General features: G+C 37.0%; 2 protein-coding genes across 31 annotated transcripts in view; one reads left to right on the top strand and one right to left on the bottom strand.

Moving 5' to 3' along the window:
* ADGRL3 (adhesion G protein-coupled receptor L3) overlaps nucleotides 1-15,123 on the top strand; it is an 861,253-nt gene that overhangs the window by 566,296 nt on the left and 279,834 nt on the right. The gene's annotated exons all lie outside the window — the stretch shown is intronic.
* Nucleotides 4,411-7,923, bottom strand: LOC117979990 (small ribosomal subunit protein eS12-like). Its single transcript, XM_055111517.2, has one exon. It carries the CDS (start codon nucleotides 4,832-4,834, stop codon nucleotides 4,433-4,435), a length of 402 nt encoding a protein of 133 aa, XP_054967492.1. The 5' UTR covers nucleotides 4,835-7,923; the 3' UTR covers nucleotides 4,411-4,432.

The raw sequence follows: 15,123 nt of genomic DNA, 5'->3' as shown, positions 1-15,123 counted from the left end.
GTCTCAGCAAAAAACAAAAAGGGGTCCTGAAAGCAGGTTTCCAGTTGCTTCCTTCACAGTTGAATACAAGGGCTTAAGGTGTGAATTCTACCCCATCCTTCCAGTGCATATGTGGGTCCTTAGACTGAGTCCCTCCATATTGATTTATTTCTCTTACTGCACATGTGTTAAGGAATGGAATTTTCCACTGTGGGCATGTTTAGGCAAGACCCCTGTGCAAGTTCCCTTATCTGCACAAAACATCTGGTATAAATGCTTGTGGGGTGGGTTGGATGTTCTCCAGGGACCCTTCCCTTACTGTCTGCCTAAAGCAAGCTGGATAACTCCTTTCATAACTGCATAATTCCATATTAGGAGAGAAGGCCTTAAAAATAGTTCCTCTCAGGCTCTGAAGATCAGCCTCCAGTTAAGCCCATTTTCGACCATAGAGTATTTTCAACAAAAAAATCCTTTCAAATATGATTGTCAGGTTTTGAATGGGACAAACAGTAAATTTTCCTGACACAATTGAATCCCCTTTTGTCCCCTAATTACAAAGACCCAGAAGAGATGGACCCTTTTCCTTTAATTAGTTATTTTTTTAGAGATCAAGAACTCATTGTGTTGCCTAAACTGGTCTCAAACTCCTGGGCTCAAACAGTCCTTTTGCCTCAGCCTCCCAAAGAGCAGGGATTACAGGCATGAGCCAACCAGAACCACTCCCCACCACCTTTTTTAAACCAAAGGGGTATCTATTCCATGTGACTCAAAATCAAAATCAATAAGCCCTTTTATAGGCTAACCACAGATACAAGAGACTTCCCCAGAGAGGGTGCAAAAGAAGCCACCCTCATGATCCAGTGCCACTACCAAAGATAGAAGAATGACAGATGTAGACAAAACCTCCTGCAAGCTAGTCATGCCAGTAGGATATCAGCTGCAAATGGGGTGCAGCCCACATTTCTGTTCAGCCATCTTCATATCTCAGGGCCCCTATCTAACAGTTGGCTACCTACAGATGCAGGCCTGACAATCTGTGTGCCCTGACAGGTGTAAAGTCAAGCCAAGCTCTCAAGATATAAAGTGAGACAAATAGGAACGCCATGGCTGTCCTGGGAGGAAAAGGATCAATAATCACTGAGTACTTAGAACCAAATTTGTGAGAGTCACAATTCAAAGGAATAATTCTTACAAATTTCTCCTGCTAATCTGAATTTGGAAAGGACTGGACAGGAAAAAAATCTTACCTTCCCTCTCCACTGGCCACTGCAGGTAGAGATCCAGGAAACTGACTCAGTAAGAATTCTTTGCTGGCTTAGTCAGTGGCAGCCCCAGAGTTGTTGAGTGACCTAGCCAATGCAGTCCCATCCTCATCACCAGAAACTGCAGAGAAGGAAAACAATATTTTCATTCTATCCATCTACATTCTTGGCTGGGACTCTGTAACCAAAGACATTAACAATAGAAAAATATACACATTTATTTAATTTAAGTTTTACATGACATGAGAGACTTCCTAAGGAAATGAAGACCCCCCCAAAATGGTTAAACCTGAGTATTTTTATGTGAGATTTGATGAAGTGTGCAGTTATGAAAAAGTGTGATAGGGCAAAGTATGGGTTAAGTGAAATAAACTGGGGGAAATTTAGCAAAGCCTATTCATTCTGATTCCTCTTTCCCCTCCATCTTTGGAGATAAAGATGCCCCTTTCCACTGGGTATATGAAGGGCAGCTCTCATTTGAGTTTCTTATGAAATGCTTCAGGAGAAAATCAGAGATACCCTCCTGCATTTGCCATTTCTCAATTTCTTCAGCTTAAAATATTCAATGTGTCAGAGCTCTGTATTACAGGGTAGTGTGTTCTCAACCTCCTCACCTACTAAAACTCATGTTTTCCTACCTAGTATTACCATGTTTTAAAATATTATGTTTAAAATACCATGTTTAAAAAATACCATGTTTTACATACCTGGTATATTGGAAATCTACTTCTAAGTTTTCTTCCTAGGGAAACTCTCATACTTGTGTGCAAAGACATGCATAAGGTGTTCATTACAATGATGCTTAAAATAGCATAAAAGTCGATCATACTGAACTGTTCTTCAGTAAAAGGTTACGGGGTAGAATAGGGAAGAAAGAAAGAGCACAGTTTGCATGCACTTGTCCAGGTGGATAATACCGAGCTGGAGAAGACTTGAATCTGACAATCATCTGCACTAGCACCAGAGACTTTTTAAGCCCTGGACAACATGAAACATGGAGAAAAGCATTATGTGATCAGTTATCCCTTAGTAATATACTAAATCAAATATTGGTATATATGAAATAATGAATAAGAATTGATCTTATACTGGAGTTTTCTTTTTCCTAGTACTATTGTCTCATTCGGCCTCAAGCTGCAATAATAATGCAAAACAATCCAGATTATAACCTCCTAAAGCACTGGCAACCTTTTATTCCTATAATTCTTTCCACCAAATTATTACGTTGTTAATAAAAGAAGCCCTCACTTTTCCGAAAAGTAAAATTTTATTCTGAAATTTTAATGGAGTGTGGCCTATAAGAATAACTGCCATGCGTTGCAGGTACTGTGCTTATTAAACAATTCTTGATATTTTAATTTCTTAAAAAATATTTTTATACCACTGTAGGCAAGGAGAAAAACCCTTTTTCCTTCTAACTTAGGTTCATTGGTGGGGCCCAGCAAATTAGACTGACAAAAGACAGATTAACAAGAGAAAAACAGGAGTTTATTAAGGAGTTCTTCATGGATGCACATGGGAGAACTCTGAAGAGTAACTCAACGGGGTGATTGGAATTTAGGGCTATATAGCATCTAAACAAAAAAACAACAGATTTTGTAGAGAAGTGGCAAGACAAAGGAAAAGAACTTTGAGCTTGTAAGGGCAGCAAATTGTGGGAAGGTAAATATATGGGGGAAACTAATGGAACATGAGAGCTACAGTAGTTCCCTCTTATCTGCAGTTTTGCTATCCGCAGTTCCAGTTACCTGCGGTCAACCGAGGTCTGCAAACAGGTGAGTAAACAACATCAGATCAAAAATATTCAGGAAACAGGCCAGGCATGGTGCCTCATGCTTGTAATCCCAGCACTTTGGGGCTGAGGCAGGAGGATCACCTAAGGTCAGGAGTTCAAGACCAGCCTGCCCAACACAGTGAAACCCTGTCTCTACTAAAAATACAAAAAAATTAGCAGGGCACGGTGGCAGGTACCTATAATCCCAGCTACTCAGGAGGCTGAGGCAGGAGAATCGCTTGAACCTGGGAGGCGGAGGTTGCAGTGAGCCAATATCGCGCCATTGCACTCCAGCCTGGGCAACAAGAGCAAAACTCTGTCTCAAAAAAAAAAAAAAAAGAAAAGAAAAAATTCAGGAAAGGGAAGCATAAAAAAATAAAAATAAAAATAAAAAATAATATGATTTTTTAGAAAAACAATACAGTATAACAACTGTCTAAATTATATTTACATTGTATTAGGGATTATAAGTAATGCAGAGATGATTTAAACTGTATGGGAGGATGTGTGTAGGTTATATGCAAATACTATACCATTTTATATCAGGGACTTAAGCATCCACAGAAAATCCCCGGGAAGATCAGGAACCAATACTATGTGGATACAGAAAGATGACTGTATGGTACAATATAATATTTTGAGAGAAAGAGAGACTGTATTCATATAATTTGTATTGCAGCATATTGTTATAATTGTTCTATTTTATTATAAATTATTGTTGTTAATCTCTTACTGTGCCTAATTTATAAATTAAACTTTGTTATAGGTGTGTATGTATGGGGAAAAACCTGGTATGTGTACTATTTGCTGCTATCGGTTGTTTCAGGCATCCACTGGGGGGCCTTGGGACACATTCTCCACGGATAAGAGGAGACTGCTGTAGTTAGTAAGGTTTATTATGTGGATTCTTCTGGTGCCGTCTCCAGGCTGATAAAGGTTTAAAGTTGTCTCTGGTGATTAACTTCTATTTTTCCTAGTAGAGAGGAGAGAGGGGATACCTTTGTAAATTTATAGTCTGCTTAGAGCTTGCCTTGTATCTATTTCCAATTGTCTTCAGTTCAAAATCATCAATATGCCAAGTGGCATATTTTGGGGCAGCATATTCTGCTACTTTTCATAACCTTCACTGAATTATCCCCCAAGTATGAATATATTGACTTGCCAGATGGTCTGGATTCCTATGACAGCTTTTTTTTTTTTTTTTAACTAAAAGCTTTCAGGAACATGGCAACGTATCTCAGTGGATGAACAAGACTATTGATTTAGCTGATAATGTTCTAGAGTTAAGAATTTGAAATACCATGACACAAATTCAAGTTCCCAGTTTTACAGTAATGGAAAAGCTAAAATTTTCTTTTTTTTCTTTCTGTGTGTGTGTGTGTGTGTGTGTGTGTGTGTGTGCCAAAGATTTATGTCTTCATTTCTTGCATTTGAAGTACTCTTCGATGACATCCTTGGCCTGAGACTCCTTGCCATAGTCCTTAACTACTGCACAACTGCAACCAACCACTTTATGAGGCTTCCCCTCTCTGTCAGTTTTACAGAGGCCTACCCTTTCCCCTAGTTTCTTGTTGTCATCAACCTTAATTAGGTTGATTTGGTGTTCAGCACAAAGGGCCTCCACCAACTTGACATACATCACAGGCTCATCACAGTTGGATGCAAGCACACAAAGGTGGGCTTGGTGCTTGTCTAAGCCTTTGGTAGCTTCATGAATTCCACGTGCTAGGCAATCGTGGATGAGGGCAGTCTTCAGCACCTCCTGTAAAGCAGTATTAACGTCCATTACGCTTCCAGCAGCAATACCTTCCTCGGCCATGGCGGTGGGTTACCGGTGAAGACGAATCTTATTTTTATTTATTTATTTATTTATTTATTTATTTTTGAGACGGAGTCTCACTCTGTCGCCCAGGCTGGAGTGCAGTGGCACGATCTCGGCTCACTGCAAGCTCTGCCTCGAGGGTTCATGCCATTCTCCTGTCTCGGCCTCCCGAGTAGCTGGGACTCCAGGCGCCCGCCACCACACCCGGCTAATTTTTTGTATTTTTAGTAGAGACGGAGTTTCACTGTGTTAGCCAGGATGATCTCGATCTCCTGACCTTGTGATCCACCCGCCTCGGCCTCCCAAAGTGCTGGGATTACAGGCGTGAACCACTGTGCCAAGCCCTGAAGCTGAATCTTAAACGCACCCAAGCCTCCGCCTCTGCACGACTCGGCGGCAGCAGGGAAAGAGGCCTCACGCGCCGAAAAGGTACAATTTTCTAAACCTAACAGTGAGCAAGAAGACTATTATATGTGAATGAAGTAGGGGTTTTGAGTTCTTTATTTTATTTTATTTTTTTACTACTAAAACAAGATAACCAGAAAAGATTTATAAAAGTTTTAAATTTCAGGACAGAATTCACATAAGAAATTGAATATCTGAAATAATCACTTAGTTGAAGTAAATTATATGTTGGGGTCAGGGTCTGAAATCAACTATTAAAGTTTAGTATAATCAAAATTATTTTTGAAACTTCTTCAATAGATCATAAAATATACTGAATTTTTAAAAATATATTCCTATGTGCTGTACAGATATTATTATATATTATTGCACAAAGTATGGAGTACATAATGAAAAGTATCTTTACAAAGTATAATTTTATAGTATTGTAATAACATAAAAGAACGACTTGAATTTATGTAAATTAAATGTATCTGTGATGAAATCCTCTGTATTAAGAAAAAGAAAATTCAGTTGCTATTTCTGTGTTGATAAATCTTTTCCGTGAGAACTTTTTCCCAAAACAATGCATCAACAAGAGTCTTCTTGAATGTATTGATTTATACTTTTCTATTAAAGTTGTATGCAATTATTAGATCACTTACTAAGTGTGTCAACAGTGCGACTATTAAATAAACATATATAATGATCTGAGAAATGTTCATTATATATTGCTATTGTTTTTGAAAGCAGGTTAAATGATTTGGAATTTAGATCTTTATTCATTTCCTTGCTTTTGTTTATATTTGAAAATTTCTGGCCAGGTGTGCTGGCTCACGCCTGTAATCCCAGCACTTTGGGAGGCCGAGGTGGGTGGATCATGAGGTGAGGAGATCGAGACCATCCTGGCTAACACGGTGAAAACCCCGTCTCTACAAAAATACAAAAAATTAGCCGGGCGTGCTGGCGGGCACCTGTAGAACCAGCTACTCGGGAGGCTGAGGCAGGAGAATGGCCTGAACCTGCGAGGCGGAGCTTTCAGTGAGCAGAGATCGTGCCACTGCACTCCAGCCTGGACCATAGAGCACGAGACTCCATCTCAAAAAAAAAAGAAAATTTCTCTAAAAAAAGGTTTTTTAATTACTCACTATATACCTTTTTATTTTATGTAGTACATGCTTTTACTACATGTGATCCAAAGGTTTAATGGTACTAAATGTTTGAGTAGTTCAGATTTGAGCTCTTCTGTATTATACCAAACATTTTAGTGAATATATTCAGTCTTTGAAATTTTGAAATAAATTTCTGAAGATTAATCTAATAATTCACGTGAACACAGGACTGATAGTTCACTTAGAATTCCATGAAGGAATGTATAAACTGCTAATTTTGTTCAGGACAGTTATCCAGCTAACTAATTGGCACCTCCTCGTCATTAGGACACACAAATTCCTGGGAAAGTGCCAAAGTACTACTGTGAAAATAAAACTGCAAGAGAAGAGCCTTACTCTATTTCTAGTATTTATTATTTATTTATTTATTTGCTAAGGAAGAAAAAAATGCAGTTCTTAAAAGTTTTGAATATCGCTAGGGGATTTGCTTCTGTCTGTTTATTAAATAGCCCTGAAAAAGTATGTAACACATTGAATCTACTCTCCTAGGGAAACACAGGATAACAAAGTGGGTTGGTCTTTCACTCCAGAGACATAAGAAATAGTTCTAGTGTCATGTCAGATTGAGCATCTCTAACGTGAAAATTAGAAATCTGAAATGCTCCAAAATCTAAAACTTTTTGAGTGTCAACAACCTCCCACAAAAGGAAAATTCCATACCTGACCTCATGTGATAGATTGCGGTCAAAAGACTGTCAAAACTTTGTTTCATGCACAAAATTGTTAAGTACATTGTATAAAATTACCTTCAGGCTGTGTGTATAAGATATTGATGAAACATAAATGAATTCCATGCTTAGACTTGGATCCCATCCCCAAGATATCTCAAATATGTATTTACAACTATTCCAAACTCTGGAAAAATCTGAAATCCAAAATGCTTCTGGTCCCACACATTTCAGAGAAGGAATACTCAACCTTTATTTGGTTGAGCAGTACTCTCTATTGACTTTCACATTTGAACATTTCAAACAAACAGCTTTCACCAGTTGTTTGTAAGGACAAACGTGGAAAAACATTAAAAGAAAACCGTTAAGTGTAAAAATACCAACATTGAATTTGAATAAAAGAAGAGTCAACCATTCTAACCAGAGGTGAAACTTTAAAATTTTTGCTTTCAGCTTTCACAGTAAAACAGGTAAAAATTGCCTATCTGCAACATTAGGTTTTTTAAAATTTATCCAACTATGCCCTTTTTATGTTGTACTTACATTCCCTTGGAAGGAATAGGTAGGTATATTCATCGAACCTTGTTATTATTAATATTAACCATTAGTATTGACTGTTAGCCTAATATTGAGTGAATGCTTTTGATGAGAGAAGCACTACTGATGGTCATTATCATGGTGTAATAATATTAAAAATCATTTGTAAGCTGGGCGCGGTGGATCCCGCCTGTAATCCCAGCACTGTGGGAGGCCAAGGCAGGTGGATCATTTGAGGTCAGGAGTTCAAGACCAGTCTGGCCAACATGGCGAAACGCCATCTCTACTAAAAATACAAAAATTAGCTGGGCACGGTGGTGGGCATCTGTAGCTGGGAGGCCGAGTTAGGAGAACCGCTTGAACACAGGAAGCAGAGGTTGCAGTGAGCCAAGATCATGCCATTTGACTCAAGCCTGGGTGACAGAGGGAGACTCTGTCTCAAAAAAAAAAAAAAAAAATTCACTTGTAGAGGAAATATTAGAATGTTTTACTACAATGTTATGTAATTATTTGGGGAGTCAAATAATTTTGTTTAGTGATCAGTGAGTTTAAATTATTTGGTGAATTAGAAGTGTCCTATCATATTCATTTGTATAATCAAACCTATGTGCATATAGATTACACTTAACTGAATTTTTTTTAAGGACTGTTACAAAGAAAAATTGTCGGGTCCCACCTTAGACTGAATCTGAAACTCTGGGGGGTGGAGCCCAGCAATCTACTTGTAACAAGCTGCTTAAATTTGAGAATTATTGCCCGTAATCCCAGCTCTTTGGGAGGACTAAGTGAGTGGATCACCTGAGGTCAGGAGTTTGAGACCAGCCTGGCCAACATGGTGAAACCCTGTTCTCTATTAAAAATACAAAAATTAGCCGGGCATGGTGGCAGGCACCTGTAATCCCAGCTACTCAGGAGGCTGAGGCACGAGAATTGCTTGAACCCAGAGATGGAGGTTACAGTGAGCCGAGATCCAGCACTGAGCCACCCAGCCTCGGTGCTGCAATAAGACTCTGTCTCAAAAAAAAAAAAAAAAAAAAAAAAGGGAGAGAATTATTGTGTATTCCATAGCTACTACTAGGTTAGTATAAGCTACAAAATATAGTAAAAATATGTTAAACAGTTTTTTGTGTTTTAAATTTCTGTGACTATTTTTGTTGATTGCCTTTATAAAGATGTTTATGTAGATGTTTCTGAATCTCCTATCTAATGACTAATTAGATGTTTCTAAATTTCCTATCTAATGCAAGGAGGCTATATAAATCACCCCGGGATCATGTTAAAATGCTGATTTTCTGTCTCTCCCACATCCCATCAAATCAGAGCCCTAAAATGTGTTGATTCAGTATTTGAAGTAAGGCCCTGGGTCAGTATTTTTTTTATGGTGATTCTGGGTTTGGAAAAGAATCCCTGTTCTCGACTTCCTAACATTTAATTGAATTTGTATCTTAGCATGAGTAAGTGTATTAATCTATTAAGAAGCTGTGGAGCAATATATATATACTACCTCCCTCTCTAGACTTAGGCTGCTCAGGCAGTGAAGCACATCAGTTTGTTTTAGTAAATGACCCTGTTTTGTGTCCTCACAGAATTACTGCCTGTATGGTTGACAGAGAAGAGCAGCCGCCTGATATAGGATGGACATGTCCCTCACAGGCTTATCCTGGCCAGACAGAATGCCATTTATCCTCACCTTGAATAGCTGTAATCAATTAACACAGTGAGAAGAGCAATGAGACTCTAGGCAGTCATGCAGTGTTTTGATCTGTTCATATGTTGGAGGCGGGAGAGGTGAAAAATGGACAAAAAGACAAATTAGACCTGTTAGTATAGGTTAAAGGAATTTAGAAAAGGAACCAATAGGCTTCTATTCTCACCATGGGCAATACCTTGGATTTCCATATTTTAACTTAAGGCAAAGGTTATGTTTCATACTCAAAAATAGGAACAGGTAGAACTTCAATTTTTCATGTATGTTTGTAATTTTCTCAGCGTACTAACTCATAGTCTATAACACATGATGGATACCTTCTTCCATCCATTCCCACTGATTTCCCTAAACATAGACAGATGAAGAGCTGTTTTGAAATACTGTGAGACCAATCCCTCTTTCTGACTGTGTTAATTTATTCTGCCTCTTCAAGGCCAGCATGAATGGCACTCAGCTTTGCCAGCTGAGGTCTGAGTGAATGTAGGGAACCAGAGATCTTGCCCATCCTGAATCAGGCTGATGTGTTTGTTCCAGACCCTGTTGCTCTTACTTTTCTCTTAAAGACAGAAGCATCTCTTGACTTTGATCCAACTAAGACTATAAAATGTAAAAGCATCTTTTCAAATCTGAATCTGTTGAATTAAATATTCTAATATGGTTAAAAGGGCCTCTAAAAACATATCTTTTTAATTTCTAAAATTATGCATGAAAATGTTGTCTCGGCTGGGCATGGTGGCTCATGCCTGTAATCCCAGTGCTTTGGGAGGCTGAGGAGGGTGGATCACCTGAGGTCAGGAGTTCGAGACCAGCCTGACCAACATGGAGAAACCCCATCTCTACTAAAAATACAAAATTAGCCAGGCACAGTGGTGCATGCCTGTAATCCCAGCTACTTGGGAGGCTGAGGCAGGAGAATCACTTGAACCGGGGAAGCAGAGGTTGCAGTGAGCCGAGATCGTGCCATTGCACTCCAGCCAGCCTGGGCAAAAAGAGCAAAATTCTGCCTCCAAAAAAAAAAAAAAAAGAAAAAAGAAAGTGTTGTCTCACTTAATGAAATAAGTACTTTTAAGAGAAACATTTCTTTATGTATGTTAACCTCTCTCTTCACTTCTTTTCTATATGCATCATTATAGTTTACTTCCAGAAATATTTAGCTTAGTGACTTAGGGTGAGTAGTAGCCGGTTATTCTGAAGATCTTTGTTTGGTTTTCATTAATTCTTTTAGTTTTATCCCGACTCTAACTCCAATTTAGAAATGAAAATACAGTCATTGATTTTTGTTACTGATGTTGATTTATTTATTCATACTCTACCCTATTTCTATTAGGATGTGTGGCAATTCTGATATTATTCCTGTTTAAAATAATATGAAATAGTAAAAGCGGTAAAATTAAAGTTTACACAAGCCTTGGGAAGTGTAAGCATTTCTAAACTATAAGAAAAAGTAAAGCTTAAAATATGAATCCATTTCGTGTTTCACTTATAGCCATCATGATTACCTATATTTAGATTCTAAGTATACTGTCTCTGAGATAATTCAGAGGGCTTTTAGGTGTCCTTAATTATTCTAAATGATAAGGTTATGTAATTTTGCATATTTCACTCTTTTAACAAATACTTATCGAATACTTAAATTTGTGCCCAATTCTGTGCTTAAGACCTTAAATGAATTACAGTGAATGTGTAATGGAATTGATCCTTTTAAATTACAAAGAAATTTTTTATGATTAAAATAGGCTGACTGTATTACTTGAAATGGGATGAGGAGGATGTAGTTATCTTTTGGCAGAGTATTGATGAGCACTACAGACAGAGATGCAACATTGATTGCATCCTAAATATGTGAGTTCCCTGTTATTTTGATGTGCACAGCTTATTCTACATTCCTTTCTTTTTCTATTAATGAGAAGGAATAATATTCACTGATTCAGTCAGTAGCACTTGGCCATTATTTGCTGAGCTGTATAAACAATGAGCAGCTGTATCATTGTTTATATTACGTGATTTTGTTTATTCATTTAAAAAATTTTATGACGGTACTGTAGCTTAGCAGCATTGCTTATGGTAATGAAGAAGTTAATTAGCAATATTGAGCAAGACTTTAAGACATGAGTTTTAATAAGTAGTGCTAAAAATATTACAGTAGTCATCCACAGATAAACATAATAAACCTCAGACAAATGGGGAAAATGGTCAAATTATGAGAAAAAATATTTTAGAATGCTTTGGCTTTGTGGTTTCAAAAGAATAGTACAGATAAATACACAGTCACATACCAAGGACACTGCTAATTTCACTGGTGTTTTTTCCCTCTTAACCTAAAACTACTAAATGGTAGAAAATGGAAGCTTACTTTAACAATAAATAAATAAATAAGCAATAATCTTTTAATATTAAATTCATGCTGATAGAGAAAGAAGACTCTGCCAGTAAAGCAGTCAGACAGCTTACGAAGGATACTGGAATTATTTGAGCTTTCTAGCCCAGAAATATTGACAGACATAGTCTGAATGTGTCAGTCTGCTTCATTTTAGAGCCAAAGTCTTAATTCAAGCACTGGGAAATCCATAATTGGAAAGAATCCCATAGTCACTGCTGATATTTTTCTCTAATTATAAGTGACTTTGTTGTATCATAAGCCTCCTTAAGAACTCTTGATTTTGATAAGAAACGTATTCCCAGGTTCCACTGACTAGACCTGGCATTATCAGAAATTAATTTCTATTGGTTCAGCATTAGAGTGTCATGTAGTAGTTGATACAGTGATACAAAAACACTAATATCAGAGTATTTAAATGTGGCATCAATTTTGCCTGAGGGCCAAACAGAGGTTAAACTTGCATTTCTTGATATCAGTGGCTTAAGGGATTCTGTGACTCATTTTGGGATTTCATTATGATTGTGGCAGATGATGTTACTTTACCTTATCCTTTTGTCATGCCACCATCAGCAGTGTCTCTATATCTGAGCCAAGTGCCTGGGTGATTCAGTATGTATTTAATTCCCATAGACCTTCAGAGGTTATGAGGTTATTTTTAATGAAAAAAGGGTGTTTTCCCTCTATATATATATGGTATGTCCACATGTGAGTGGGCTTTGCCAAAAATTATTAAAGCCAATAGAAGTTAGATTGGTGATAGGAAATATCTTGAAAAGAGGTAGTTTTAGGAAATTGTATATAAAGCCTCTCAATGAAGGTTCTTTGCTGAATGAGTTATGACCACACTCAAAATTATTTTATTTTATTTATTCAACATTTGGTGAATATTTATGATATGCAAAATACTTTACTGAAAGCTGTGGGAGATAAAGTAAGAGCCTTGGCCCCATAGATGAGGAATTCATTATTTGATTATAGAGGCAACAAACTTGAAGAGTCAAGTTATGCCAAATAACAAAATTTCTTATTTTTGTAAAATCTATCAAGTTAACAATAATAAATCTTAAACAAAATAATATACATCTTATTAAAGTTATGCATCATGTGGATTTATTTTTATTTAAATGAGATATTTAGCAAAATCTCATATGACACTCCTAGAAAATGAAGAAATGTGGACTACATTAGATTAGGTTAAACTATATGAAATTGCCAATATCTGACAGTTTTGATGTAAGAAAATGCAACTTTTATGACTTGACCTAATATAATGTAATGTCCTCACAAGTAGCTTGAATTACCCAAAGAGAATAAAGTAATATGTTTATTAATCAGAGTTAGCCTAGAAAGTAGTCTTATGAGAATTTTGACAAGCTTTGTCCTTGGCCCTCTCTTGCTCAATATTTTTCATCAATAACTTTGACGAAGATATAGAAGATATGACAATTTGAATTGCTAGATGACAGATTTAGAAGGAATACCCGAATAGACCAGATGATAAAATCAAGAATCAAATGGTTTTGAACAGCCTACCTCAAGGATCTAAAATTAAAGGATGAAATCTAACACAGCTAAATGTTAAGTCCTCTGCTTAGGTTTTTTTATTTCCTTGTGTATTATACAGTTCCAAAATGTGAGGCTCTGCTTGACATGTGAACAACAACGACAAAACCCCCTTAATTCATTTTAGGCCAGCAAATACATATTAGTTGACTCACTTTTTTCCAGTCACTTCACAAGATGCTGCGGATGCAATGAATCAAACACATTCAGTCCCTGTCTTCACAAGTTTGCAGAATGTGGAGAACCACAGGTTCACTTTGTAACAACAGTTTGGGGTATGGGGTGTGAAAGATGAATGCAGTCTTCAGGTACATTAATAATAGTAATAATTATAATGACACCTAGAACAAAGGTGAACATTTTCATGCTATTCCCATTTGGTCAGAACGCGTCCTAATAATTGGGTTCAGAACTCCTGGGTATTAGCTTTTAGGAAGAATGCCAAAATGTGAGAGTTGGTTCACAGGAGGATGCCTGTGTTGGTATGAATTCTGAGAACTATAATCCAACAGACGAAAGGTTGAAAGATGAGGGTATTTAGCTAACGGCTATCGAGTCTAATTGCCTGGGTTCAAAAATGGCTTCACTACTTTCTAGTTATATAACGTTGGGAAAATTACTGAGCCTTTGTCAGCCTCAGTACCCTTATCAGTAAAAGAGAAATTATAATAGTACTTATATCTCAAGTTTGTTAAGAAGAGTGAGTTAATATTTGTAAAGTACTTAAAACAATGAATGACATGTAAGTGACATGTGAGTGCTACCTGTAAATAACTGAATAGATGGATAAATCTATAAATTGATAGGATTGATAGGTGGCTAGATAGGGGATAAATAAATAAAGGGGGTTAGGAGGGAGATTAAGAGAGAGACATAGAAGGTAGTTTGAAATATCTGAAAAGATGCTTTGGAAGAGAAAGTATTCATGCTTCATTCTTCCTAAAAGGAGCATGATCAAGTAGCCAGAAATCACTGGGTGAAAACAAATTCTTATTCTTTGATAAAATATACTTTTTTTATTTGGCCAGTTTTTATTCTGCAGTGCTCCAAATCTTGTTCATTTCCAAAGTGATGCAAAATTGGCAAAATTAACTTCAACAACTCTGCCTCTTCACATGATGCCTTTCGTGTAAAGTAGGTGGCACTGCTTTTAAGGTCTAAAATTTCAAAATATTGTTACCTACCTTCTAACATGGAAACAAAATGTAATCTGTTAATGATTGGAACCTGAGTAAATCCAGTGTTAAGGCATGGTTGCCTGTTGACTGATAATATAGCTGACTTAGAGGGGTAACTGCAAGTCTTCTTGTCTTGTTTCAGGATCTCTTCTGCCACAGATTATCTGAATAAACCCATAGAATTTTCTTAGTCTCTCTCTTTCTCCTTCTTTAACCAAATAAAAGCTCATCAATGCAGTGCTATTTCTAACATTATCAGAGATGTATTCTGGCAACTAGGCATACTGCAGTGAGTTTATCCTTTTTATAGAGCTTGATTATTCTTAATGGTTCTAGGGGAATCTCTCTTGCTAAGATTAATTTAATGTAACATTTCCAGAGTAAAAACTTTGGTTAGGAAGAAACAGTGGAGCTTTTGGAATGGTATTTTTAAAAATTACTTCTTTGGGAGGCTGAAGCAGGAGAATCTCTTGAACCTGGGCCAGAGAGGTTGCAGTGAGCCAAGATCATGCCACTGCATTCCAGGCCGGGTGACAGAGCTATTGGCAGTGTAGTGTTATATAATTAGACAATAGAGATTTTTTTATGTGCTTAAAAGTCATACATCTAAGACAGTTATATATACTAGCTGGATAATATGTACAACTTTATCTGCAGAATGTTAGTTTCATGTTTCCACTGATCCATACATTCTAC

Source organism: Pan paniscus, chromosome 3, assembly GCF_029289425.2.
Source record: "Pan paniscus chromosome 3, NHGRI_mPanPan1-v2.0_pri, whole genome shotgun sequence".
NCBI classification, from domain to species: Eukaryota; Metazoa; Chordata; class Mammalia; order Primates; family Hominidae; genus Pan; species Pan paniscus.
This window is presented reverse-complemented; position numbering and strand designations above follow the sequence as displayed.